This window comes from Micromys minutus (assembly GCF_963924665.1).
Source record: "Micromys minutus genome assembly, chromosome: 14".
Lineage (NCBI taxonomy): Eukaryota > Metazoa > Chordata > Mammalia > Rodentia > Muridae > Micromys > Micromys minutus.
This window is the reverse complement of record NC_137983.1, coordinates 30,972,500-30,998,217: the sequence shown is the minus strand read 5'-3', so window position 1 is coordinate 30,998,217 and position 25,718 is coordinate 30,972,500. Positions and strand designations below refer to the sequence as shown.

General features: G+C 37.0%; 1 protein-coding gene across 1 annotated transcript in view; it reads left to right on the top strand.

Moving 5' to 3' along the window:
• The window catches only part of TUSC3 (tumor suppressor candidate 3), a gene marked incomplete at its 5' end in the record, with an annotated part of 141,591 nt that overhangs the window by 74,021 nt on the left and 41,852 nt on the right, over positions 1-25,718 (top strand). The window contains one exon of the mRNA XM_080929067.1: positions 1,134-1,274. Coding sequence (XP_080785193.1) covers positions 1,134-1,274 — 141 coding nt within the window. The remainder of the gene's footprint in view (positions 1-1,133; positions 1,275-25,718) is intronic.

Here is a 25,718-nt window from a genome sequence, read left to right as displayed (position 1 = left end):
TTCTATAGGCTAGAGTATAATAATGTGGATGTGAGGTGACAACCCAGAAAATACAATAAATATGTGCATATTATGTTTTCTGAAGACCTATACACATATCTAGGTATATCTGTGACTCATAAACTCTAAATCTCAACTTAAAGAAAATATACATATGGCCGGTAAGTACACGGAAAAAATGAATTTTATTATTACATTGCGGGCAAATATAAGCCCAAACCATAAACGAGAAAATACTTTTTACACAGTAGGATGTCTCAAGCCAGTATGTCGATAATCGGTGTTTTCAGTGAAATGGAATAATTGCAGTATTACTGAACCCCTGAAGGATGTATACTGGTATGGGCACTTTGAAACAGCCTCACTGTTCTTTAGTTAAAAATGGAGCTTCTATGTTATCTATGAAAGAGTAATGAAAGCTTAGGTACCTGAAAACATGTATGTGAGCACATCTCTGCATGTATGCTGTAATTGCATGTGCAAGTCAAGGTGAGAGGCTGACTATGGTGACTTGTGTTATTGCCATACAGAGAGGCTGAAGTGGGTAAGTTAGACTTCTGGGGTACATTTGAATAGCTTTATTAAACATAGCACTTATAATCTCTAACTTATGGAATTCACACATACTAGCCAATGTGTGGTCCAGAACAGCTCTGGACTGAGTTTCATGTGTAGCATTGCATAGACTGGAGTCTGTGAACAAAAGGAAGAGTCTCTGTACAGCCAAGATTCAGAGCTGCTGCTTCCGTTCATTAAGGGGCTCAGTGAATGTAGTGTCTAAGCTACATCTGAAGAGTAGGTTGTCAGTTCCCTGACGTCTCTGTGCTGCAGATAGGAAAGCTTTAGAGCAACTAGGATTCATGGCTGGCTTCAGCCCAGGAGTATATGGACCACATAGAAGACAGTTAATAGGTATTTAAGGATAGCTGCACGTAGAGGTCAGGAAGTTGGGGGCAGGTCTGGGAGGCATTAAAGGAAGGAGCTGGAAGTAAATATGATCCAAATACACTCATTGTATGTAGTTCTCAGGGAAAATTATTAATTAGTTAGTTTAAAGTAGTAATGACTAGGCTATGATTAAAAGAAAAGTATTAATACTTACTTTTCACTCTTTTAATTGTGTTTTTTTGCAGATTCGAGTTTTCCGGCCGCCCAACTACTCGGGCACCATTGCTTTGGCTCTCTTAGTGTCGCTGGTTGGTGGCTTGCTTTATCTGAGGAGGAACAACTTGGAGTTCATCTATAACAAGACTGGTTGGGCCATGGTATCTCTGGTATGTTGCCACATCCTGCTACCTCTCTTCCTGCTATAGCCGGATTTAATAACAGAATGAGCCAGAATATACTTCAGTAAAAATCACCAAAATGAAATATAGTTACTTCTATAATTAAAATAGATTAAACGTACCGTTCAGTTTAAGCTATGTGTATGATTTCTTTTATTTTTCACAATTAGAATATAATGACTCTTGTATGTGGTATATCCCAAATATTAAAGAATTGTATCTTGATGGTATCTATACATATGGTAATGAATTGATAAGAATTAGCAGTTTGGACTAATTTGTGAGCTGAAGAGATTTTGGTATATATTCCTTCAATCTGTTTCTCCCTGAATACACCACTGTGCGCCTGTCATACTTGTTATGTATAAGTGATACATGGACCTTTCTGTAATGAGCCCGTTGTGGGGGTACAGCCTGGTTCTCACACACCTATAGTGCTGAGTTGTACATGCTGTTAGACCAGGAGGGAGGGCGGTAGGAATGCACAGACCCGGTGCCTAGCCTGACATGACTGGAATCTGAAATGTTTCTGACCAGGGAAAGGATTCTGTTGTATGCAGTGCAAGGCAGAACGGGAAGCACAAGAAGACATTCCAGACAGACAAAAGTGATTAAACTGAGGTTATGAAGTAGCTTTGGAAAATGGGTTCGAATGATATTAAGACCAGTTCAGAGAACGTGTTCTTATTTTATGTTATACAGAGATGGGTTTTTGTCAATGGCTAAATCATATATTTTTTAAATTAATGAAGGGCCAGCAAGGGGGTACAGTGAGTAAAGCCTATTTCTGCTGAGACAGTCCAGCTGAGTTTAGTCTTCAGAACACACACTGTAGGGTGAAAGTGCCAATTCCAAGCCACCCTCATACCTCCACATACCCTCACATCATGTCCCTCAGTAGAGTGAGGAGGATTAAGAATTAGTGAGAGTGAAATGAAATGCCTTCAGAAGTGTCATGATTACTATTTAATACTTTAATTGGTCAAATAATAGTATTAGAATATAGATTACAGGGATGAAGGATGACTCAGTGGTTAGTAGCACTGGCTGCTCTCCAGAGACCCTAAGTTCAATTCCCAGCACCCATATGGTGGCTCACAACCATCTATATAACTCACTATTTCTAACTCTTGTCCAGTGGGGTCTGATGCCCTCTTGTCACGTGCAGATGTAAATTCAGACAAATCCCTCATACATAAATACATAAATAAGCAAATCATAAAAAAACAAAAAACAAATAAACTACCAAAAATATACATTATAAATAGAGGCACAAAATCTGTGTTACAGAAGTAGGCTTGAACTATTACTAGAAAATAAAAATATTTTCTAATACATGAATGATTATTAATTTTTCATTTCTCAGTTAATCTGAAATATATGATAAGAAAGAAGATAGGTAACAGTGTATTAATGGATTGTCTGGCTTATTGCATGCATATATATATATATATATATATATATATATATGCGCAGATCATAGTAGTAGCGTATAGATTGTAGCTTCTTCATCTTGGCTTGATACTATGTCATAAGTGGTATAGTATCACAATTAAATTAATGAGGATTAGTTTTTAAAACATGTTGTTATGTTCAGAGGAACAACTGAAAAAAGACCAAAGCCTCAGGGATATAAGTAGAAATCTAAGTCAAGAGTTAAAGTGGCACCTAATTATGTCATTTGAACACAAGAGATATGAAAAGAACAGAGGGAGAAACCGTGTAACATACAGATAATAAGGACTGTAAGTTGCGCCATGTCCGTGTGTTTACTGTATTCCGTGCAGACAAGCTTAGCACCTAGTGAAGAAGCAGAGATTGCCAGACTGGGTCTAGTAACGCAGTAGCAAACTGGCCTGGTGCCGACACAGGAAGAACACTTTTAAGGCACTTAGTGCTGTGCACGTATAGTTAAGGAAAATTAGTACATGAAGAAGTGTTTGTATTGAGGCACAAAAGTTTGGTATGATGGGTCACATTTTTTTTCATATTTACATGGCAGTTGTATTCCTGGATGACTTTTTTAGAAGAAACCCAAAAGCTGGTTATAAAGTTCATATAGAAAAGCAGAGCCTTTGGAATATCGAGGTAGTTTAAAAAAAAATCCCAAGCTGTATATTACCTGATTTTTGACTAACTATAAAGCTATTTTAATAAGAATGGTATTGAATTACCCTTCGGCTTGGTACCTAGATCACTGTAAAAGAATATTGGGGACTGACACAGTCTCCACACATACAGGTTCAATTCACTCTTGAACACAGGTACTAGGTAATAAACATGAGAAGTACAGGCTCATCCAAGTCATGCTGGAAAATATCTAAGTGCAAGTAATGAGTCAACCAACCAAAAGTCAAGCATCTTAAATGTATTCAGTGGCTTATGGACTGATGTACAAGAGTTGAAATGCCACTCCTAGAACATCACAGAAAATTGTTGTAGCAAAAGCAGAATGAATATGTAAATGAAAGAGAATGACTTACTTTTTTTATTGGAAAGTTTATGTATGTACAATTCAAATGTTATCTCATTATCTGGTTCTCCTCTCTCCCATTTCCCCTCCACTTGCTTCTATAAGGATGCTCCCCCTTTTATCCATCCACTCCCAACTTCAACATCTTGGCATTCTCCTACACTGGGAATACGAGCCTACACAGGATGAAGGGCTTCTCCTGTTGATACCACACAATGCTATTCTCAGCTACATATGCAGCTGGAGCCATGGGTCCCTCCATGTGTGCTCTTTGGTTGGGGGTTTAGTCCCTGGGAGCTCTGGGGGATCTGGTTGGTTGATATTATTGCTCCTTCTATGAGGTTACAAACCCTTTCATTTTCTTCAGTCCTTTTCCTAACTCCTTTATTGGGGTCCCTGTGCTCAGTCTGATGGTTAGCTGCAAGCATCCTCATCTGTTTCAGTAAGGCTCTGGCAGAGCCTCTCAGGAGACAGCTGTATCAGGCTCCTGTCAACATGCACTTCTTGGCATTAGCAATAGTGACTGGGTTTTGTGGCTGCAAATGGGATGGATCCACAGTAGAGGCAGCTTCTGGATGGCCTTTTTTCTGCCAGGCTCTGCCCTATACTTCGTCTTTGTATTTCCTCCCATGAATATTTTATTCCCCCTTCTAAGAAGGAGAGTTAAAACTAATCTTTAAAAGATGCCCTGAAAGTATTTTATAATACATAGACCAAATGAAAATATTTGGAAAGCTTATGGTAAGAGATACTTATTTAGATAGACAGCTACTGGTTATAAGAAAACAAAAGTCCTGTGTTTAGCAGTAAACCGTCTGCTTTTATTTAAGATGGGATACATGTGTGACACTGGTGTAAAAGCTGAAGAGAGTGGGAGTCTCCACAGAGCAAATGTCCATTGACTGAACATAAAGGAATAGTGACATTCACAATAATTTATAGCTAGTAGAACATTGGCAGGTTTTTCTTTTTGGGATTGAATTCAGTGCAGATGTGAAGGATCAGGGACAGTGATAAGGTAAGGAAATCTGAGAGGAAGGGGAGTCTTAATACTGTTCAGCTTGCTTTCACAGTGGCTTTCTCCTGTGAGTCTCTTCCCTTGCATAACATCCTCTGGATTCCAGAACGGACAGAGCAACGGGGGCAGTGGAAGTAGCTAGCTGGCTTTTCCTCATTCATTAAATTAAATTATTCTCTCATATATTACATCCTGACCACAGTTTTTCCTCTCTCCCTCAGCCCCCACCCCCAACTCTTTCATCCCTGTCCTCCTTCCCCATCTACTTCTCCATTTCCCTTCAGAAGGAATGTTTATAAACCAGTGAAGAGCTATAGACAGCTTCCAGGCTGGAATGTCCAGCCTGTCGACTGAGGACAGGACCCAGAGTTCCTGTCAGACAGAATCTGTGTTTTTAGGAAAGTATCTAACACTTGGAGACAGGACATTCCCTCACCTGCTTTCTCCATACACACCAGTGCTGGTTGGAACTGTAGCATACTTTTTGTTCAGGACTTTGGAGAGTGCCTTGTGCTACATTTATGGCAGGCCGTATTTGAAGCAGGAATCCTGTGTGTGATCCTGTTGTTGGAGGACTGACTATGAAAGGAGCTTGTATTCGTTTCCGTCATTTTTAGAGATCATTTTTAAGATTTCTCACATAACCTGTTATGAAACTTGAGTAGGAATGTAGAGCTAAAGGGAAAGACAGAGCTAAAATTTTATATGCAGAATCCACAAACACTACCCATAGCCTGCTAACATTGCTGGTGAAGTGTGATTTTAGTCCCTATGACCAGTTTCTAAAGTGTCCATCAGACCCTCAGAGTAATTTCATAATTTCAGTAGGACTCCCAAAAATGTGTAAAAGATGTGTTTTTACTCCTCGTGAGCTGCATCCAGCCCAGTTTAGGAACATAGTCACTTGCTAATTTGTTGACTTTTCAAGTGTCAGATCAGTTAAGACAGGTAACAGAAACTGCCCAGCAGTCTTTAGTCTCTTACTGAAGCTGTGAATACCATGTGGTGAAGGAAGATCCATCTCCAGGAAGTTTCTCTCCACAGAGCAACACTGGGCATGGGTCCTGTGATATTAGCCCTGTAAAATGCAAGTGCACTTTGAAGGTTAGTCAAGGTGTAGAAGAGAAAAAGTCCTGTGAGGGTGGAGGAGCCCTGCACAATGCAAATGTATATTGGGATGGAGTAGGTAGGCAGTGAAAAAATCCAGGGCGAGATTAGAGGCAGCTATTCAGCTAAGGTCTGCTCAGTGAGATCTCTTGACTGTTTCCATGGAACTGGCAAATGCTTATCTGTGGAACCTGAATTGACCAGGGATTCTTCTGTAAACACAGACATGCATGGCTTAGTCTTGGCATCCTTGAATCTCTGATTAGAACTCCCTCTAGAAAATGTTCGCAGATTAATTGCACACCAAGCATAGGATAGGAAAGGCGCCTGCCCTTTTCTTTTATGAGCCTCCTAATTCCCTATGTCAACCTTTAAAGATGAACACATAGGCTTGTCTTAGAGCCAAAGTCTTCAAATATTAAACAGGAAAGGCCAAGATGGCTGGAAGGCAAATGAAATTTAAGATATAAAGAAAGTAATCGGATACATTATTATTATGTAATGATTAAATGTAGATGAACAGTCTATGCTGTTGGCTTTAAATATGCATGTAGATTGGACATTAAAGACTTCAAAGGTTCTATATGTAAGTGGTAATGACATGAGAGATTGGTTATGCTGACAGTATAAAATCCAAAAGATGCATATTATGTAATAAAAAGGAGCATTTCAGTAGTATTACGTAACCTACATACACAGAATTGGAGGATCCAAGTACACAAAAGAAATATCAGTGGAAGTAGAGGAAGAAATAGCCATCTCTGGGGAATTTCAGCTCCCTACCTTCACAGTGAAGTCAACCGGACTGAAGACTATTAAGGAAACAGCTGATGTGAAGAGCACTATAGAACAGAAGAACTCAAGAGACAGAAACAGAAAATACTTCCCAACAGCAGCACAATAAAGGTTATTTTCAGACACAGAAAACTTGCTCCTAGATAGATTGCATGTTAGGACATAAAACTAAGTCTAAATAAATTAAATAATACTGCAGCCATATAAAATGTTTTCTGACCACATTCGTATAAAACCACCAATCAGCAATGGGAAAATAGAAAATCTGTAAATATATGAAAACAATTAGTGGTCAAAGACATTCAAAAGGAGACTTAGAAGTGAAAAGCAATAACCTAAAGGATGGGAGAGAAGGAAGGGAACAAGCTCTTTGTATTCTAGCTTCAGAAGTCAGTGCATAGCCACACTGTGCAGCACAGCCAAGCCTGCTGCAGGTCCTGAGAAGGCCAGAGCTTTCAGATGAACAACCTAGAGCCTAATGTAAGGACAAGGAAAATGATGGAGTAAAGCTGGAGTCCTCAGGTTTCAACAAGACATGAACAGTAGGTGGCAGATACCGCACAGGGATCATTAAAACAGTGCTTGTGGAAGTAACAGTGAGACAAAATGCACACTGAGGAGCTTACATCATGGTCTGTACCTTCATGGAAAGGATAAGTAACTACTAGAAACAACAACATATTGTAAAGTTAGATGAACTAGAAGAAATGGTTATGTTTCTTGATACATAGAAAATATTAAAGCTAAACCGGGAAGAAATAGAAAATCCGAATACACCAGAAATGAGAAAGTAGATTGATGCCAGCAGTCTAGAACTGATCCTCCCACAAAAAAGAAAAAAAAAAAAAAAAAAAAAAAAAAACAAGACAAGAACAAATAGTCTCTGAACTCTACCAAACATGAAGGAAGTCAATGCTCCTACTTTTTTTTTTCTTTTCTTTTTTTTTATTAACAAATGAAAAAGAACAAATCTCGAACAAATATTTTTTTCTTACAACTTTATTTTAAAAAACAGATACATGTACATATTTTATAGGCATTTTGGCATAAAACTATATGAATATATTTTTGTTATTGATTCTTTTAGAGGTTTGATAGCATGCATTGAAATCTAACTAGTTATCATAAGCATAAAGTACATGTAGAACAGAATGCAACATGGAAACAGTCAAAGTTTTCGGTGTGTATAGATTAAACATAATGATTTTTGAATACCAAAAATTGCCACTACTACTCAGCTATTAGAAACAATGACTTTATGAAATTCCTAAGAAAATGGATGCATCAAACAAACAGTTTAAGACCAACAGTACTCCCAAAGCCAGAGCAAGGACTCTAGGCAACTTACCAGCCTGCATCCTGATTAACACAGACTAAGCAATCCTCAATAAACGGTTGGCAGAACAATTATCAATCCTACATGTAGAAAACCACATAGTATGATCAGGTCAGATTTATCACGAGGTGCTACATGGTTCATTGCATGCAAATCAATGGTAACATTATATAACATTTGTGGAGAGCCATGCCCTAAGATGGCGCCACCCTCTGCCCTCTCTAACTAGTGAGCACCCCAGAGCGCATGCACCTGTATCACGCCACGTTTCTGACCAATTATGTTGAGACACCTCAGCTGGGGGATGGGTGGGGAGGATAACAGGAGAGAGCCTCCCGGGTACAGGGCTCCCCAATCCATCAAAGCATCAAGAAAGGAATCCTGAATAAACTGCTGAGAGAAGAACCTGGCCGTGTTGCGTCTTTCCTTGCAGGACGAGGTTGGGCACGACAAACATTAACAGAATGAAGCCTCCCACCATTGTCATTAATTTTGTAGGTGTAGAAATGAAAGACCAACATAGTAAAATCTTCTCATTATATAATCTCAAATCATAGCAAAAGAAGAATTTTCCTCGGTATAACAGTAATTTAATCTGATTAGTGTTTTCTTCATACTCAGTGGTGAAAAGCCAGTAGCTCCACTGAGGTTAGCACCAGGGCATGGATGCTGACACACCGTCTGCTTTCAGCCTTGCATTAGATAACCAGAGCAGTGAGGTGAGAGATATACAATATCTCAATAACCAAATTACCAACATAGAGAAGTAAAGTCGTTTCTGGTTGCAGATGTCTTTTGTATACAGAAAATGAAAGACCAAAATCAACAAACAAAACAACAAAAATGAAATCTTAGTCAATAATTGCAACTATAGAATACAGATTTCATATTCAAGAATCAGTTAAAGAATTAATAAAATATTTCCAAAATTTCTTAGTAACTCTATACATTTAATAAATTTTCCAAAAGAGAAATTAAGATAATTTCACATTAGAATGAAAATGAATAAAATACTTTAAAATAAAGATAATCAAAGAAACATAAACTTTATATACTGAAAATTAAAATTGGTAAGAAAATAATATAAAAGGCAAAAAGGAAAGGAAGTTACATTATTAAAATGATAAATACAGAACAGTGTATGTATTTAGTGTAACTAGCTCTTATTCAAATTCCAGAGGCACTTTTTCTTCATTGAAACTGAATAGTATATTTACATTTTGTACACATTTACATTTTATATACATTTAAATTTTATCCACAATAGTGGATAAAAGAGCAAATTTGTAGTTATCGCTCTCCCTGATTTCCATTTTTCTAAGCTGTAACATTTAAAGAATAAGAGCTAACTGACTACACAGGGAAGATAGGCTTTTCAACAGTGGTGCTGAGAAACTGCATCATCATGTAGTCTGGTCTAGAACAAATAGTAATGTTTTATGTATTGACCTTTCCTGCAGAAAGACATTATGAATCATCTCTCTAAAGACACAGAACTCTTTAGTACCCAGCAAAAAGATGTTGTGCATCTCTGAAAATTATTTGAAAATATTGAAAAATTGAATACAAGTAGAAAGTAGTAGTGCATTGTGAGCATTTTAAATGTAATTCTGTCAAAAAAGATAGCTGATAAAACAAAATTAAGTAAATGGAAAAACAGTGCATTATAGGTTACAGGTCAATGTATTAATGCAGATGAACATATGACTTAAATCCTACACCCATTAATAGTCACAAATTTCTTTAGGGTTACATAAGACATTTAAAATATTTGATCTTAATATTCATCAGAAGCTCATCTCCTCCAGGGAAGAGCATACCAGTCTAATACCAACTGTGAGCCCTGAAAACATCCATAGATGTCATACTAGAAGACTGATCTAGTATACAGGCTATACTTACCAATACATATGTACGTACGGATGCACATAAATGAATGCAACAATGAAGCAGACACCATGAATTTGAAAGAGGACAAGGAGGGAAACATGGGAGGTTTTGACAGGAAGAAAGAGAGGGTAGGAATCATGTAATATAGTCTCAAAAATAGAACACAACATTTACTACAAGGACTACAAATGTCAAAATGTTTGTAATATGGATTATCTGTACATTTTCTATTAGTGCAGACTTTTCAATGCTTGTTTCTAAAATGTGCATATTCATCTGTGTAGTGATGTTTGTCATGCAGCGTATTATGTATTGGGACAGTACTCAATTCATCCCTTTCTTTCCTTTTTGTCTTCCCTCAACACTTTCACATCCTTCACAACCTAATTTCTGATTAGTGATCTGCAGACTCTCCGATCCACAGACTGGATCTTCTGTTCCCGTCTCTGTTACTGCACTTAATATGATGCTCTCCAGTTATACCCCCTGACGTGCAGTTAACATCTTTACGGCTGAGTAAGACTCCTCTGTGTAGCTACCCTATGTCATTACTTGAGTTTCCTTTGGGCCAAGTAGGCTAGTTGCATGAATTGGCTCTTGTGAATGCAGTGAGCATGTACATGTGTGCTGACTTACAGCCCTTTGTCTGTAGACCCGGAGGCTTTTAACAATGATCTTACTGCGGCTGCACAGCAGTTTATCAGCAATGAATAAGATTCCATTTCTTCCCCATTTTAATCTGGCATTTGTTGTAATTTGTGTTCTTATTGATAGCCATTCTGACAGGGCTATGGGGAATCTTAATACAGTTTTAATTTGAATTCCTTTGATAGCCAGGGATGGTAATAGGCATTTATGTTATTGGGCATTTGCTTCTATCTTCTGTTCATTTTCGAATGAATGATTTTTACTTACTTTTTAAAACTCAGTCTGGCAGACGTGTTCCCCGTAATCTGTATGTTGTCTATTTAATCTTTCTGTTTTTTTTTTTTTTTTTTCTTTTAGTTTTTGGAGTCCCTTGTGTAAATGGTGGATGTTATTTTCTAAACTATAGAGTTTATTTCAAAATATATGTTTCTTGCACATATTCATATCTTGAAGTATGATATGATCTCCATGTTTTTAACCCTCCTGACATTTTTAGTTTCCTGCCATTAGATCAAGATGGCTAATCCAGTTTTTGCTGTCTCATTTCCTGTCCATGTTGATATCATTAGGCAGTGCTAGTAGAAAAGTATCTTTTTCTCAGATATATATGTGTATACACACACACACACACACACACACACACACACACACACACACACACACACACACAGGGCAGCTTTATTAACAATCAGGTGGCTGTAGCTAGCTTATGTCTCTAACTTTTACCCTATTGACCTGCAGTTTGGTTTTGTGTGAGCACTATGTGTTTTTGTTACTTTGGTTGTGTAGTTATTGAACTCAGGTTATTGAAAGTCAGGTGTTGTGATACATATGACATTGCTCTGTTAGCATAGAATTTATTTGATTCTCTGAAGTATTTTTTGTTGTCAATGGTCTTAAGATTTTCCATTCTTTTCTCTCTGAAGTCTGTCATTGACATTTTATAGGCTTTACATTAAAGTGTAGATTGCTTTTACTAATCATGTGATTTCTGTTCTAGAACATAGTTACTTTCCATTAATTTGTGTATGCTGAAATATCTTTGAGCCTCGTGCCTGGTGGATAACTCCTTTGATATGGGATTGGGTACAGCTTCCCAGTACATACTGGTGATTTTTTTCATGTGTTTTTATCAGTGAGATTGGCCTACAATTTTTTTTTTTTTGTTTGTTCTCTTGACTTAGTTTTTGTATCAAAACAACATTGGGTAATTAATAAATAATTTTGAGTGTTTCTTTCCTTCCTGTTTTATGTAATAATTTGAGAGACATTGTTAATTATTTTAAAGGTATGGTAGAATTCAGTAATGTATCCAACTGAGAATTTGTTTTTTTAAATTAGGAGCTTACTTTGCTACTAATTTAGTTTTCTGTTTACATTGTTCATGAATTTTCAGTGTTGTTGGTATAAAGTTGCATATTGATTTTAGATTTTCCAAGTGTTGAGGAAACTGGGATCTTCCTTTCATTAGCATCAGTTGTAATGTCTGTTCCCTTTCACCATTATTAGCTGGGCATCTGTTGTTCTTTAGTTTGCTCTTCTGTCACCCATGCGTATCACGTAAAGAACCAGCCCTTGGTTTGATTGTGCTGTTTTCATCTCTCCTCAGTTTTTGCCTTGATCGTTTCTTCTTATTTATTTTCAGTTTGACTTACTCTTATTTTTTTTAACCTTAAAGTTCAACACATAGCTGTTGATATTTTACTAATCTTTCCATTTTTGGATTTGTGTGTGTGTATACACATGTATACGTATACATATACTGAACGGCTCTACAGTCCGCAAGCAGCGATGGTACCTTAGAGAACTGCTCTTCCTTAATTTGCGTCTGAGGTACACAGATATTGGTATGAACGATCATGCTTGCTGTCTGTTAGCACTTAGCCTGGAATAATTGTTGTACCTTCATGTAAAGCTATGTTACAGGCAAGAAGATGAGGGGTCATGATTTTAATCCAGACTGACAGTTTGCCTTTGGATTTGAGGATTGAGGCCGTTAACTTCTGGTTATCATAGGAAAATATTTGTTTTTCTTATTACAGTAGAACACACCTCTCTGAATATAGCAGATCTCTTTGATATTGAAAGCTAATCAGTTTTGGGATGAACTTAATTGGAGGAATAAAATCAGTGGAAATTCACTGGTATAATGCAAATGAACCTGGATAGGTTCTGGTAGACAAAATAAATGTGGTATGCTGAGGTTTTATTTTGTTTGAAGCAGGCTCTCAATATGTAGCCCTGGCTGTCCTAGAACTGATGTTGTAGACCATGCTGGCCTTGAACTTATAGATCCACTGGTCTCTGCCTTCAGAGTGCTGAAATTAAAGGCTTGCACCATTAATCTGATATGTTGAGATTTTAAATTTTAATAAAATAGCGTATTTCTTTAAAATAAAAAAATGACTACCAAGTTTCAAAATTTGCTTCTGTCTCAGAATAAACTAATAGGTGGTTAAAGAAAAGAAGACTCCTTTTAAATAGGAACCATACAAATAGTGTGAACAAAATACAATATATACACATATGTAGTATAAAATGAGTTATAAATAAAGAACTGTTTATATCAGAAAAGAAAATTGGGAAATGTGCTGTAGTTTATAGAATTTCTGACAGTTATTCTTCTGTTGATAACAAAAAAGCTGCAGCTTTCAAATATTCCTAAGAATAGGAGATCTTTAGAGAAGGCTGAATGGAGGAGTAGGTGTCTAGGTGTTCTGCACACTGCATTTCTGAATATAAAACAGAACTCTTGTAGGAAATAGTGTAAATTAGCACCAAATTCTTGAAATAAAAAGCATAAAGTAGGAAGCATTGTGTCATATGAAAGGTTAACAAAGAGTTTGGTTAATTGTAAAGTATCATACTTACTGTTTAAAGGAGAAATAAGATTGTAATTGTGAATATGATTAGACACCACATAATAGCAATGCATCATCATTTTAAAGATTATTAAACTATGAATTAATATAAACATTGTTACTTAGGCAGTACTGATGTACCAAACTCCATAGTACACATCTTTGTAGTGAAGGTTAGAGATCATGCTTAATTCTGTTATACTGCTCTTCATTTTACTCATGAAATTAATCATGTGTGCAATAAAAATACTAGTAAAAATTACAGAGGAAGAGAAGATTCACCATTAGCATAATTTCCTTGTAATGTAGTTGTCATTTGAAACTGTAAGACAATTGGAGGATAACTGATGGTAGGACATTTTAGCAGTGTACTCACAGGGTTATATATGTGGCACAGTTTAAATGCAACGTTAAAAAGAATCTTTTTATAGGAAGAGTGTATGGTGATAGAAATTATTGTGAGTATCCCAGAAGGAAGGTTATCAGGGAGGAAGCATATGTCAAAGTGTGTGTGTGGGGGGGGTTAATTCAACAAGATATATGAAGTATTTCTGGTTAGCGTATTAAAAGCAGACATTTGTGATATATGTATAATTGACATACTTATTTGTATAGCAAATTCTCAATTTGCCTATGTCCAGTAGCTCTGTACACCCTTCATACTTTACATTTTGATCTCTCCAAGTAGTTAGGGGTCTTTAGAATCGATATGCAATTGATCGAACTGAATGTCAGACTGAAGGCAAACAAACCAAGGCAATGCAGGATATACTGGCAGACCAGGCAACAGGCACCATAGGACAGACTGACAGACCAGCCACCTTCTGGCAGACTGGAGAAAGAACATTCAGCAACCTCTGGAGAACAGTTCTCTTCTCTAGGAACATACAGAGTTTAATTATCCAGGAAAAATGTCTATACCATTTTAATAATGAGTAGTTATGTGTTTGAATTTACACATTTACGAGTAAAGATGGTAACACTATTTAAGAAAGTAGTATTTATATTGACTAAGTTAATATAATTAAAGTAAAATACACTGTGGGTAAACTGAGACTCAGTCATGTCAAAAAAAAAAAAGGGACATCTTTTGTCTTGGCCAGTTTTTTGGATTACTTATTTCAGTGAATCTGCCCAAATTAATTTCTGAAAATATAGGTACTTCTTCAAAGTTGGAATTTTAAAAATTATTACTATTTACTAATATATAGCAAATTGTTCTACTTCTTTACCCTAAAAGAAAAAATACTGGTCAGTTTTCTTCTCTTAATTCTCACACCCAAGAAGACTCCCCAGTTAGTATATAAGAAGGGAGTAATAATCAATATTACTATTTATTGTATCTGTGTGCCTTACAGTAGCCATGCAAAAAAGTTTACATTATTCTTTTACAAGCAAGAAAATAAAGAATAAGTTAAAGTCAACTTGCTTTAGTTCACACAGATGAAAACTCTGAACCAGAACTTGAACCTACTTGCCTCTGTCCTGTAGTCACTAAGCTCTGTGTCTCTAAATTTGAGGACATTGTTTTATGTTGGGTATTGTGCCCTGGACATAGCAACCCACTGTTGTAGCAATAGTGTGTAGAAAACCACTTGTCGGCTGTTTATTAAATATAGCCAGCAGATCAGTTTCTTGTTTTAGCTATTGCATCATGCATAGTTTTGCTGTTGTGTTTTATTTTGAAACATTAAATAGAACATTTAACATTTAATGTCCACAAACACATACCTGAAGGGGGAATCTTGGCAGATGAACAACTTACCAATGGCAGCCTTTTAAACACCAGTAAGTGTATGTTTTCAAACAGTACATTTACAACTCTGCTTGGATGATGGCATTTAAAAAAATGAGCTGCTTTTTGTATCTTTTCCTTTCTTTAACATACAGATTAAAATCTTGTTGTCACTTATCTGTTGGTAACTGATGGAAATGAAGTCATTTGTGCAACATGCTCTCTGAACCTTACTCATAATTTTCTGTATTCTACAACTATTCCTGTCAGCCGATTGTCACCAGCCTTAATTCTTCATTATGTGTAAATGCAGGTTATTCACGTCTGTCTTCTCTAAACCTATATTAGAGACTTCTTCAGCAGTTATCGAAATGTTATCGAAAATGCTGTTTCTGTTTATTCAGTTTCCAAATGTTTATCTGTTTTAAATAAACATCTTTATTTTCCTTTGAAAGGAAGATTTAAATTTCAGTTTTGGCTGAAATATTACTATCTTATTTGGAGAAATTTTATTTTAAAAGCCTATGACTGAGCAAAAGAAGAGTTCTTGAAGCACTGATGCGTATGCAAGAGTGTACCAATCATTCAAAGGGATTATGTAGGAAAAAAGTGATTATGGATTTCCTGTTCCGATGATCTTTCCTTTTCCAATGTGTGTGCATGTGCCTGTGCGTGCGTGCGTGCGTGCGTGCGTGCGTGCGTGCGTGCGTGCGTGCGTGTGTGTGTGTGTGTGTGTGTGTACTAACATGGGTATCTTTATAGGGTATCCATGAAGACCAGAGAATGGCATTGGGTATCTTCTATTGTTTTTCCTACCCACCCATTTTTTGTTACTAGTTTATTTCTTCATTCACTTTAAACCCAGGTTGCAGATCCTAACCTCTCCTCCCAGTCCCACCCTCACAGAGAGAAGGGCAAACACTCCTCCTTGGCTGCCTACCCATCATGGCACATCAAGTCTTAGCAGACTAAGGGCATCCTCTCTCATTCAGGCTAAAGCAGTAAGTCCAGCTAGGGGAGGGGATCCTGTAACCATCAAAAGAGCCCGAGACATTCCCGTTCCAGTTGTTAGGGAACCCACACGATGACCAAGCTGCTATAAATGTGTAGAAGGATTAGGTATAGAATCCACTTGCTCTGGTTCACCCAGCCAATTTTCTGATGTGGAGTCTCTAATTGTGAAGCTCAGCAGTTCAACTAGACTTGTCTAGCAAGTTAAAGCCACATAACTTGGCCCTAACTCTGGAAAAGAGTCACTGTAGGCACTATATAATTGCTATTCTTCCCCATTCAAATAATTCAACTAGACTCGTCCCGCAGATATTCTCGGCTCCTTCCTTGGTGATAGAATTACAGACACACTCAACCTTCTTACCTGGCAGCTGACAATATAAAGAAAGGTACTTGTGCTTCTGAAGCACGCAACCTGCTCTAAGTCATCTCCCGAGCCTCCTACTCTACATCATTTTCTAGTACAGAATAAGATGAGAAACTACTAGGTGTGTGTTTTGTGGCTGATCCATTGAGAAACATACCTTTCAGTGTTTATAACTTAGTGTTATAAGCTCTTACCTCTAGACAGACTGTCTTATAATGGTAGTAATTATGTTCACTACTATATTTTATTTGCTTTTGGGTTCACAACTAGAATAAGAATACAGTATATATTGCAAAAAGGAGAAAGTTATTCATAATTGTTTATACACAGAATAGTCAGAAAGATTTGAACTTCCTGGCAAAGAGGAAATGAGCTCTGGAGATATTTATACATACATATTTAATTGCTTCCTGACTTGAAAGTTAAATTTCAGAAGTGATAGAGGTAGACTTTACTGCTTTTGGGGCATCTTGAGCAGAAACAATGATTCTTAAATTCTTCGAGCTCATAAAAAGCAACAGAGTACAGGTCATTGGTTGGCACACTTTTAATTCTTTTCCTTTTATGTAGAGGCCTGTGTCCTGATTTATGATGCTGTTAAAGTAGAATGGTTGAATAAAATACTGAATTATATTAGTGTATAATTTTAAGGAACATAGCACAAATGTAAATGTTGTGATGTTTAAAAAGCGGTTTTGCTTGAAATACTGACAGGGTTAGCTAGGGTGGTGTGTCGCTCACACTGCGGAGCTCCATGGTCCCATAGTTTTCCAAGATCTCTGTCACTTTAGCCGAGGCAGTATTGTGTGGTTCATAGTAACATTCATTTCAAACACAAAAGAAAACACTCCAAGCATCCGAGAATTAAAAACATGAAGGATAAGACATCATTAAAAGTGTAATAATAAGCCAGCCTTATTAGCACAGTAAATCACAGTCGAGCAAGAGCTCCTCGACTGTTACTGCTGCTGAGTTACACTAGTGGTTGGTCTTCACACCCTAACATTTCTGCTGCCTCAAAATTATAGCAATTTAATTACTTGGATTTTATGAGAAGTTTAAAGGCTGAAAATAGTATAAATTCTCAGACAATTTTCACATTCAGGCAAGGCCCTTATGCCTAAAACATATTATGATTTGTTGGAACAAACATTGAAGGTTATTGGGTAGCTCTAATTTTACAGAAAGATGGAAAATACCCCTCAATAATAGTATTTAACTTTTGACTAATATAATGCAGTTGGTTGTTCACCTTTCCAACAAATTGTTGGTGTTAATGTTTCAGGGAAGTAGTTATTTAAGAATATCCCTAACACTTCCTTTATCTGGCATCTGATTCATTAGAAGATAGGTGTACCTGTTTTTTAAATAGGTGGTTTTTATATACAATCTGATATTTGTGAAGAATTCTTGTGGAAAAATTCTGCTAATTAAGGTCAAAGTTTGCCATTGACCTGATATCCTCTGAGCCCAGAGCCATATGGGACACTCCCATCATTGGCAGGGCTTCTCCTTCTACCTTATCTGGGGAATTAACCTCCTCTCCACCCCCACACACATACATAATTTCTACCTGAGGAATGTCATTTGACCTTAGTTAGATTGCAAGATCAACTTTTCTCCTGATTAGAACCAGATCAGCAGGCACCTATAATCCTGAAAAGCTTCCCCCATGCTAATTAGGCATTTCGTATCCTCAACCTCTATGTAATGACCTTTGCTCATCTTGGATGTGCCTTCCCCAGTCACCCAAGTTATATAAGCCTTTTATCACCCCAAGGAAAGTTGATATGTGTTGCAGTAAATATTAAAAAATAATAAATGATTTATCTCTCTTTCGGCCCTGAGGTTTCACTCCTCAGGCGTGATTTTAGTTTGTAGCCTCACACTCCTCTGGCACCCGGTCTGAACTGTCACCATGGCCCAACTTGTCCCTGCAATTCTCTTGTCTTGGTGGTTTACTACTGCCTGTTCTCTGCCTCTGTCCTGGGGTATTTCTATACCCCAAAATTCCACACAAACACAACTCAACAGCCCGATAGCTTTTTACTCAGGTTTATATGTTCAACTATCAATCTATAAACCCTCTACACAACAAGATTGCATCAAATAGACAAAGATACAAACTGCCCTTTTATATGAGATATTAGACCTGTAAAATCCTTAATGTTAATAGCTTTTTAACACCAATCAATCCCACCTGGGTCCAGCTGGTTCTTGGGAAGCTCCTTGTTGCCATGACCTCTAACCTCTTCTGTGACCTCCTCAGACCTCTCAGCCCTCCTACTTCCCTTATCTCACAGTCATTGGCTTTCCTTTATTTTACTAATTAAAATGGGAAGGTTCAGTTGGTGACTAGCCTGCCCTTCTTGGGGAAGTGGAATTAACATTAAAGTACAAAGAGCTTGAGGACAGTCTACGGATGTCTTCCCAATGCTGGTCCTGGTGTGATCATTCCTCTTATGTTCTCACAGGGCTCATGAACCCCCAGAGTATATCATCACTGCTCAGCAAGGTTGATGTAGTCACTATTTAAATACTAATCAACAGTATGAAAATACTTAAGTAGTTCTATAAGAGGAAATGAAGTTTTACAGAAATTATTCTGTGCCAGACCATCAGAAACACTCCCATCAGTCCAGTAAAAGGTAAATATGCTGACAGCTACCACATGACATCTAAAAAAATTGGTTTTTTTATAAAAAGACTTAAGCAAAGGTATGTTATCACAGATTGGGTTACTCCACACTATCAGAGTATGCATTTTTACTGTGAGAAAATTCACGAAAAATTTTGTGACAGTTGACAATGAGGTGCTACTGTATCTGCGAATGCAAAGGGCCGAGAATAGAACAAGCATCAAAGAGGACCTGAACTGGTTGAAGTTTATACTTACAGAACCAGCATTCGCTTCAGATTCTTAGTAATTCCCTGATGTTCGTTCCATTGCAAGATGTAGAGAAAAGAGTTGTTGTGTACAGATTTATAGTTATTAATTATTGTATTATAAGACAGATACCCAATGCAGTGGGGCTGAAAAACCCATGAATTTGTCTCTCACATCCTGCCATGTACAGGAAAACAAATGAATTATCACTAATTGGGAACATAATACTTTCAAAAGGATGTGTAGGTATTCATTGTTAGACAAGAATATCTTAGAGCAAAAGATGAAGTAACTGTACTCTAAGAAATAAATGACCTATATTAACATTAAAAACTTGTGTGTGCTAAGTTACACTTCTAAGACAATAAAAGGAAAACAACCCATTTGCTAAAGCTTACTTGCTCTCATTCTCTATTTAATACAGTGCCTGATCCACAAGTATAAAGAATGTCAACAAGACAATAACAGTCTTGTTGAAAGGCACATAGCCAAATACTAAAAGAAAAGAAGAAAACTAGCACTGTCACCTAAAGTCTAAATTTCATTAACCATAGGAAAATTCATTCAACTTCCATAATTTCTAATACGTTTGCAAACTAAATTGCTACATGCCATTATGAGCCCTCAACTAGGAAACCCAAGGATATACATCTAGTCCCAAGTATTGAAGAGGATGTTTAGCATTGCTACTTCTCAAACTTATATCTTTACTTCTTGTTCTTGAGAACAGCTTCATTGCATCTGAGAAAGAGGGAGTGAACTAATCTTTACTGCAGAAGTTTCAAGAAAATGTCCTCTCTCAGGAGACTGGCTGTGTCTTGGCTACTATCAGAGAATAACACAGAAAGCTCTTCTCTTAAAATAGTACTGTTCTATATTTTTCTCATTTACAAGAGGACATTTACTCACCTTGTTATGGTTCATGGATATCCTCTCATGAATTGGGCATTTTCTGAATATATTACTTAATATAAGTTCCAGTTTCATTAATGACAAAAGTTGAGCTTTCCAAATTAAGGGGTATACTGAAATAGTGACATATTTTTAGCACATATGATGAAAGATGGAAATGTGTCATGCTTAATGATGACTGGAATAAATTTCGCATGTCTGGCATTTTAGAAGGATTGTGTTAGTACAGAATTTTCTTGTATCTTGTAAAAATTGCCACAACTTTGTGAGTCCTAGATTTCTAAGTATGTCTCAGTGACTCAAGAGAGGATTCTTTCCTTTAGGTTCCTTTATGTATATTACTCCAGCTTTTGGACTCTTCAATAAACAATTAACTAAAGGAAATTTGTAAAATTTCTTAAACCTACCATAGATCTTTGTTTCTTAATTTTGATAATTTGGTCATTTTCTCTTGAATACTAGCAAAGTATGTTTGCATTTGTAAGTATTACTATAATAATGTCACAGATATAATCATAGTCTTAGTATTATAATTTAGATGTAATTTTATATATAAACATTTCTGATTTTGACTAACTTCTATAACATGGAAATCTTGGGGGAAATTTTTGTATTTGTATCATTAAAAGAAATTCACTTTCTGTGGGCACCATTCACAGATTCATGTACCTTAAGTTACTGTAATAGACCTGAGTCTACTTACTGTGATCATTAGATTGGAGGAAAGTATAATGAATTCCAGTTGCAGGCTTGGTTTGGTTTTAACAGACTGTCAACCCAACCTGGCTATTAACATACGAAGGGTGTGGATCTCCATCTTCCAGACGCTGAGATTAGGTGTGCAAGTAGTGGGCTTGCATGTGCATTAACCCTAGAGGCTCATATTTGCTTAGTGCTCAGTTGATGGAGAAATACTTCTAGCGCCATGTCTGTGTGCATGTAGTTAACTCTGGGGAAAATGCATTAGCCTTTATATTGTAAACAGTTGTTAGCTAGATGGAGTTTCTCTGGTTGTGGTATCTTAAGTAAAGTCAACATAACCACCTTAGTTTCCTTGTTTGGCTGTCACTGAAGAAATTTCCCAGGGCAAAAATGCCAATCTAGGGTCTCAAGGTACCAGTGCAGAGTTGACTTCATTTTTCTGGAATGCCGTATGTATCAAGTATGTATCATCAGTGCCTCAGAATCCAGACGAAGGCATCCCTTCCTCTAGAACCTGGCATGTGGGTGCTATGAAATGAACCGAGGTCCTAGAGAAGAGCAGCCAGTGTTCTTAATCCCTGAGCCATCTCATCTCCCCAGCTCTCAAACTTTTAAACCTACTACTTCAATAAAGTCTTGTTCTTTTGGGGAAAAAAAAAAAGAGTTCTCATGCCACAAGAGTGGTTGATCTAGCCCTTAAGAGTACATTTGATTTTATTTATTTTGTTCAAATTGCAAATGAACATTTGTTTCTATTGGATATAGATTCCCAGACTAGCCTGTAGCACAGCGGTTGATAAGTAAAGCTTGTGTTTGAGCTAGTTTTGTCACTGAGAGTTTCCACTCCTATCTCAGGCTAACAACATTATCTTGCTTATGTACTACATTGTTTCCCTTCCTTATACAATAATAAGGCCCCAGCTGCTCTCTGTTTTTTCATTGCTATTATAGATTCTTCTCTTTTGTAATTTATTCTTTTTAGAAGAGTAGCTATCCAGAGTATAAAAATATTTTCCTTTCTAAAATTCGATGATACGGTGTTGATTGGTGCAATATGTATAGGTTCTGTACATGTAGCTGTGCTGCGGAACCATTGGTTCGACACCATGGCATGTCGGGAAGACAGTTTTGCACAGCACTCCTTACTTTTCTTTAGCTCTTGTATTCTTTCTCTGCCCTCTACTATGATGTTCTGTGAGCCTTGGGTAAGGTGATACAGATGCCCCAAGTCAGTGAAGTTGATCAAGATATTCTTCAGGCTGAGGCTCATCAGATTGTTTTATATTTGATTTCCCTGCAACTATGATATGTGCAGACCATTATGACTTCAGTTTGCAAAAATACTGTGTTTGCCAGATACAATAAATCTAATAACAAAAATAGCAGGGAATAGGCTTGAACTCCTAAGTACAGCAGACAACTTTCAGAGCAGAGTACCACAGTGCCTTGGATACTAAGGTCAATCATACATTAATGGGACCTCATGAAACAGAAAAACATCTATGAGTCAAAGGACAGCATAATCAGGACAAAGCAAAAGCCTACAGATTGGAAAAAGATCTTTACTAACCTTCTTTCAGACAGAGGGCTATATCCAAAGTACAAAAAGAATTCAAGAAGTTAGACACTGACAATCACACCTCATAGGAAGAACAGCATTATAAACCAAACAAGATTGGCAGGATTAATACTGTAATAGTGGTCATCTTGCTAAAAGAAATCTACAGATTCAGTGTAATCCCCATCAAAAATCCCCATCAAAACTCAATTCTTCATAGAGTTGGGCTAACAAAAAACAAAGATACTGAAAACCATTCTCAACAATAAAAGAAGTTTGGGGAATCACCATCCCCAACCTCAAGCTGTATTACAGAAAAGTTGTGATAAAATCTGTATGGAATTGGTACAGACAGGCAGATAGGTTAATGGAATAGAATTAAAGGCCCAGAAATGAACCCATGCACCTATAGTCACTTGATCTTTGGCAAAGGAGCTAAAACCATCCTCTGGACAAAAGACTACATTTTCTTTCTTTTTGTTTTTTTTACCACTTTATTTTTTTTTTAAAGAGGGATATATAGAGATTTTAAAGGCATTTTGACATAACATTATATGAATATTTCTGTCAGTACTTAATTCTTTTAGAGGTTCAGTAGCATGCATTGAAATCCCACTAGTTACCATAAGCATGAAGTGCATGTAGGAGAGAATGTGACATGGAAACAGATTTCTTGTTGGGTATAGATTAAGCATAATGATCTGTGAATACCAAAAATTGCCACAAGGCTATTATCTTAGCTCTTGGATTTTTAATAGTTTAGGGTCCAGGTGTACCACACTCTGAGAGGGTGCTATACAATTCTTTTTCCTAAGAAGGATTGAGGCTTCTTTTTTTGGGGGGGGAGGCTTTGTTTTTCTTGAGTTTCATATAGTCTGTGAGTTGTTTCTGGGGTATTCAGAGCTTTCTAAGGTTAGTATCCAATTATCAGTGACTGCATATTATGTCTGTTCTTTTGTGACTGGGTTATCTCACTCAGGATGATATTCTTTAGATGTATCCATTTTCTTAAGAATTTTGTTAAGTCATTGTTTCTAATAGCTGAGTAGTAAATTGTGTAAATATACCATAATTTTTGTATCCATTCATCTATTGAAGGACATCTGGGTTCTTTCCAACTTCTGGCTATTATAAATAGGGCTACTATGAACATTGTGGTGCATGTATCTTTGTTGTATGTTGGAGCTTCTCTGGTGTATATGCCCAGAAGTGGAATAACTGGGTCTTCAGGTAGTACTATGTCCAATTTTCTGAAGAACCACCAGAATGATTTGCAGAGTTGTTGTACCAGTTTACAACCCCACCAACAGTGGAAGAGTGTTCCTCTTTCTCCACATCCTCACCAGCATCTGCTGTCATCTGAGCTTTTAATCTTAGCCATTCTGAATGGTGTGAGGTAGAATCTCAGGGATGTTTTGATTTGCATTTCCCTGATGGCTAAGGGTGTCAAGTACTTCCTTAGATGCTTCTCAGCCATTCGATATTCCTCAATTGAGAACTTTTTGTTTAGCTCTGTACCCCATTTTTTAGTAGGATTGTTTGATTCTCTGATATCTAACTTTTTGAGTTCTTTGTATACCTTGGATATTTGGCCTCTATCTGATGTGGAGTTGGTAAAGATCATTTCCCAATCTGTTGGCTGCCATTTTGTGTTCTGCACAGTGTCCTTAGCCTTACAGAAACTTTGCAATCTCATTAAGTCCCATTTGTCAATCTTTGACCTCAGAGGACAAGCCATTGGTGTTCTGTTCAGGAAATTTTCCCCTGTGCCTATGTGTTCTAAGGTTTTCACTACATTCTCTTCTAATAGTTTCAGTGTACCTGGTTTAATGTGGAGATCTTAAATCCACTTGTAGTTGAGCTTTGTACAAGGAGATAAGAAAGGGTCTATTTTCATTCTTTTCCATGCTGAGTGCCAGTTGAACCAACACCATTTGTTGAAGAGGCTGTTCTTTTTCCATTGAATGTTTACAACTAGTGACCATATGTGTGAGGGTTCATTTCTGGATCTTCTATGCTATTCAATTGATCCACGTGCCTATCTCTGTGCCAGTACTATGCAGTTTTTAACACAATGTAATATAGCTTGAGGTCAGGGATGGTGATTCCAGCAGATGCAGATGTTTTCTTGCTGTTGAGGATGGATTTCACTATTCTAGGTCTTCTGTTATTCCAGATGAAATTGCACATTGATCTTTCCAAGTCTATGTAGAATTGGGTTGGAATTTTGATGGGAATTGTATTGAATCTGTAGATTGCTTTTTGTAAGATGGCCATTTTTACAATGTTGATCCTTCCAATCCATTAGCATGGGCGATCTTTCCATCTTCTGAGATCTTCCTCGATTTCCTTCTTCAGAGACTTGAAGTTCTTGTCATACAGGTCCTTCACTTGCTTAGTTAGAGTCACACCAAGGTATTTCATATTGTTTGTGACTATTGTGAAGGGTATCTTTCCCCTAATTTCTTTCTCCACATGTTTGTCCTTTGAGAAGAGAAAGGCTACTGATTTGTTTGAGTTAATTTTATATCTAGCCACTTTGCTGAACTTGTTTATCAGCTGTAGAAGTTCTCTGGTGGAATTTTTGTTGAAGGTATTTACTGTGCATCTTAGTTGATATTCTTCATCCTCTTCTATTCCTGTTATCCTTAGGTTTGGTCTTCTCATTTTGTCCTGGATCTCCTGGACATTTTTGGTTAGGAGCTTCTTTGCTTTTGCATCTTCTTTGACTGTTTTGTCTATGTTTGCAATGTCTTTGGCTCCTGAGATTCTCTCTTCCATCTCTTTTAGTCTGTAGGAGATGCTTGCGTCTGTGACTCCTGATTTCTTTTTTTGGTTTTCCATCCCAGGGTTGTCTCTTTTAGTGTTTTCTTTATTGTTTCTATCTCCATTTTCAATTCCTTCATTTTTTTTGGTTCTGTTTTCCTCTAGTTCTTTGATTTCTTTGAGTATTTTTTGTGTTTCCTCTTTAAAAGCTTCTATTAGTTTAAGGTTGTCCTCCCATTCTTGTTTAAGTGAGTTATTCTCACTCTTCTCAAAGATCTCCATCATCATCTTGAGAATTTCAGGTCTGAGTTTTCTTTTTCTGCAGTGTTAGCCAATCCACTGCTTGCTGTGATGGGAGATTTCGGT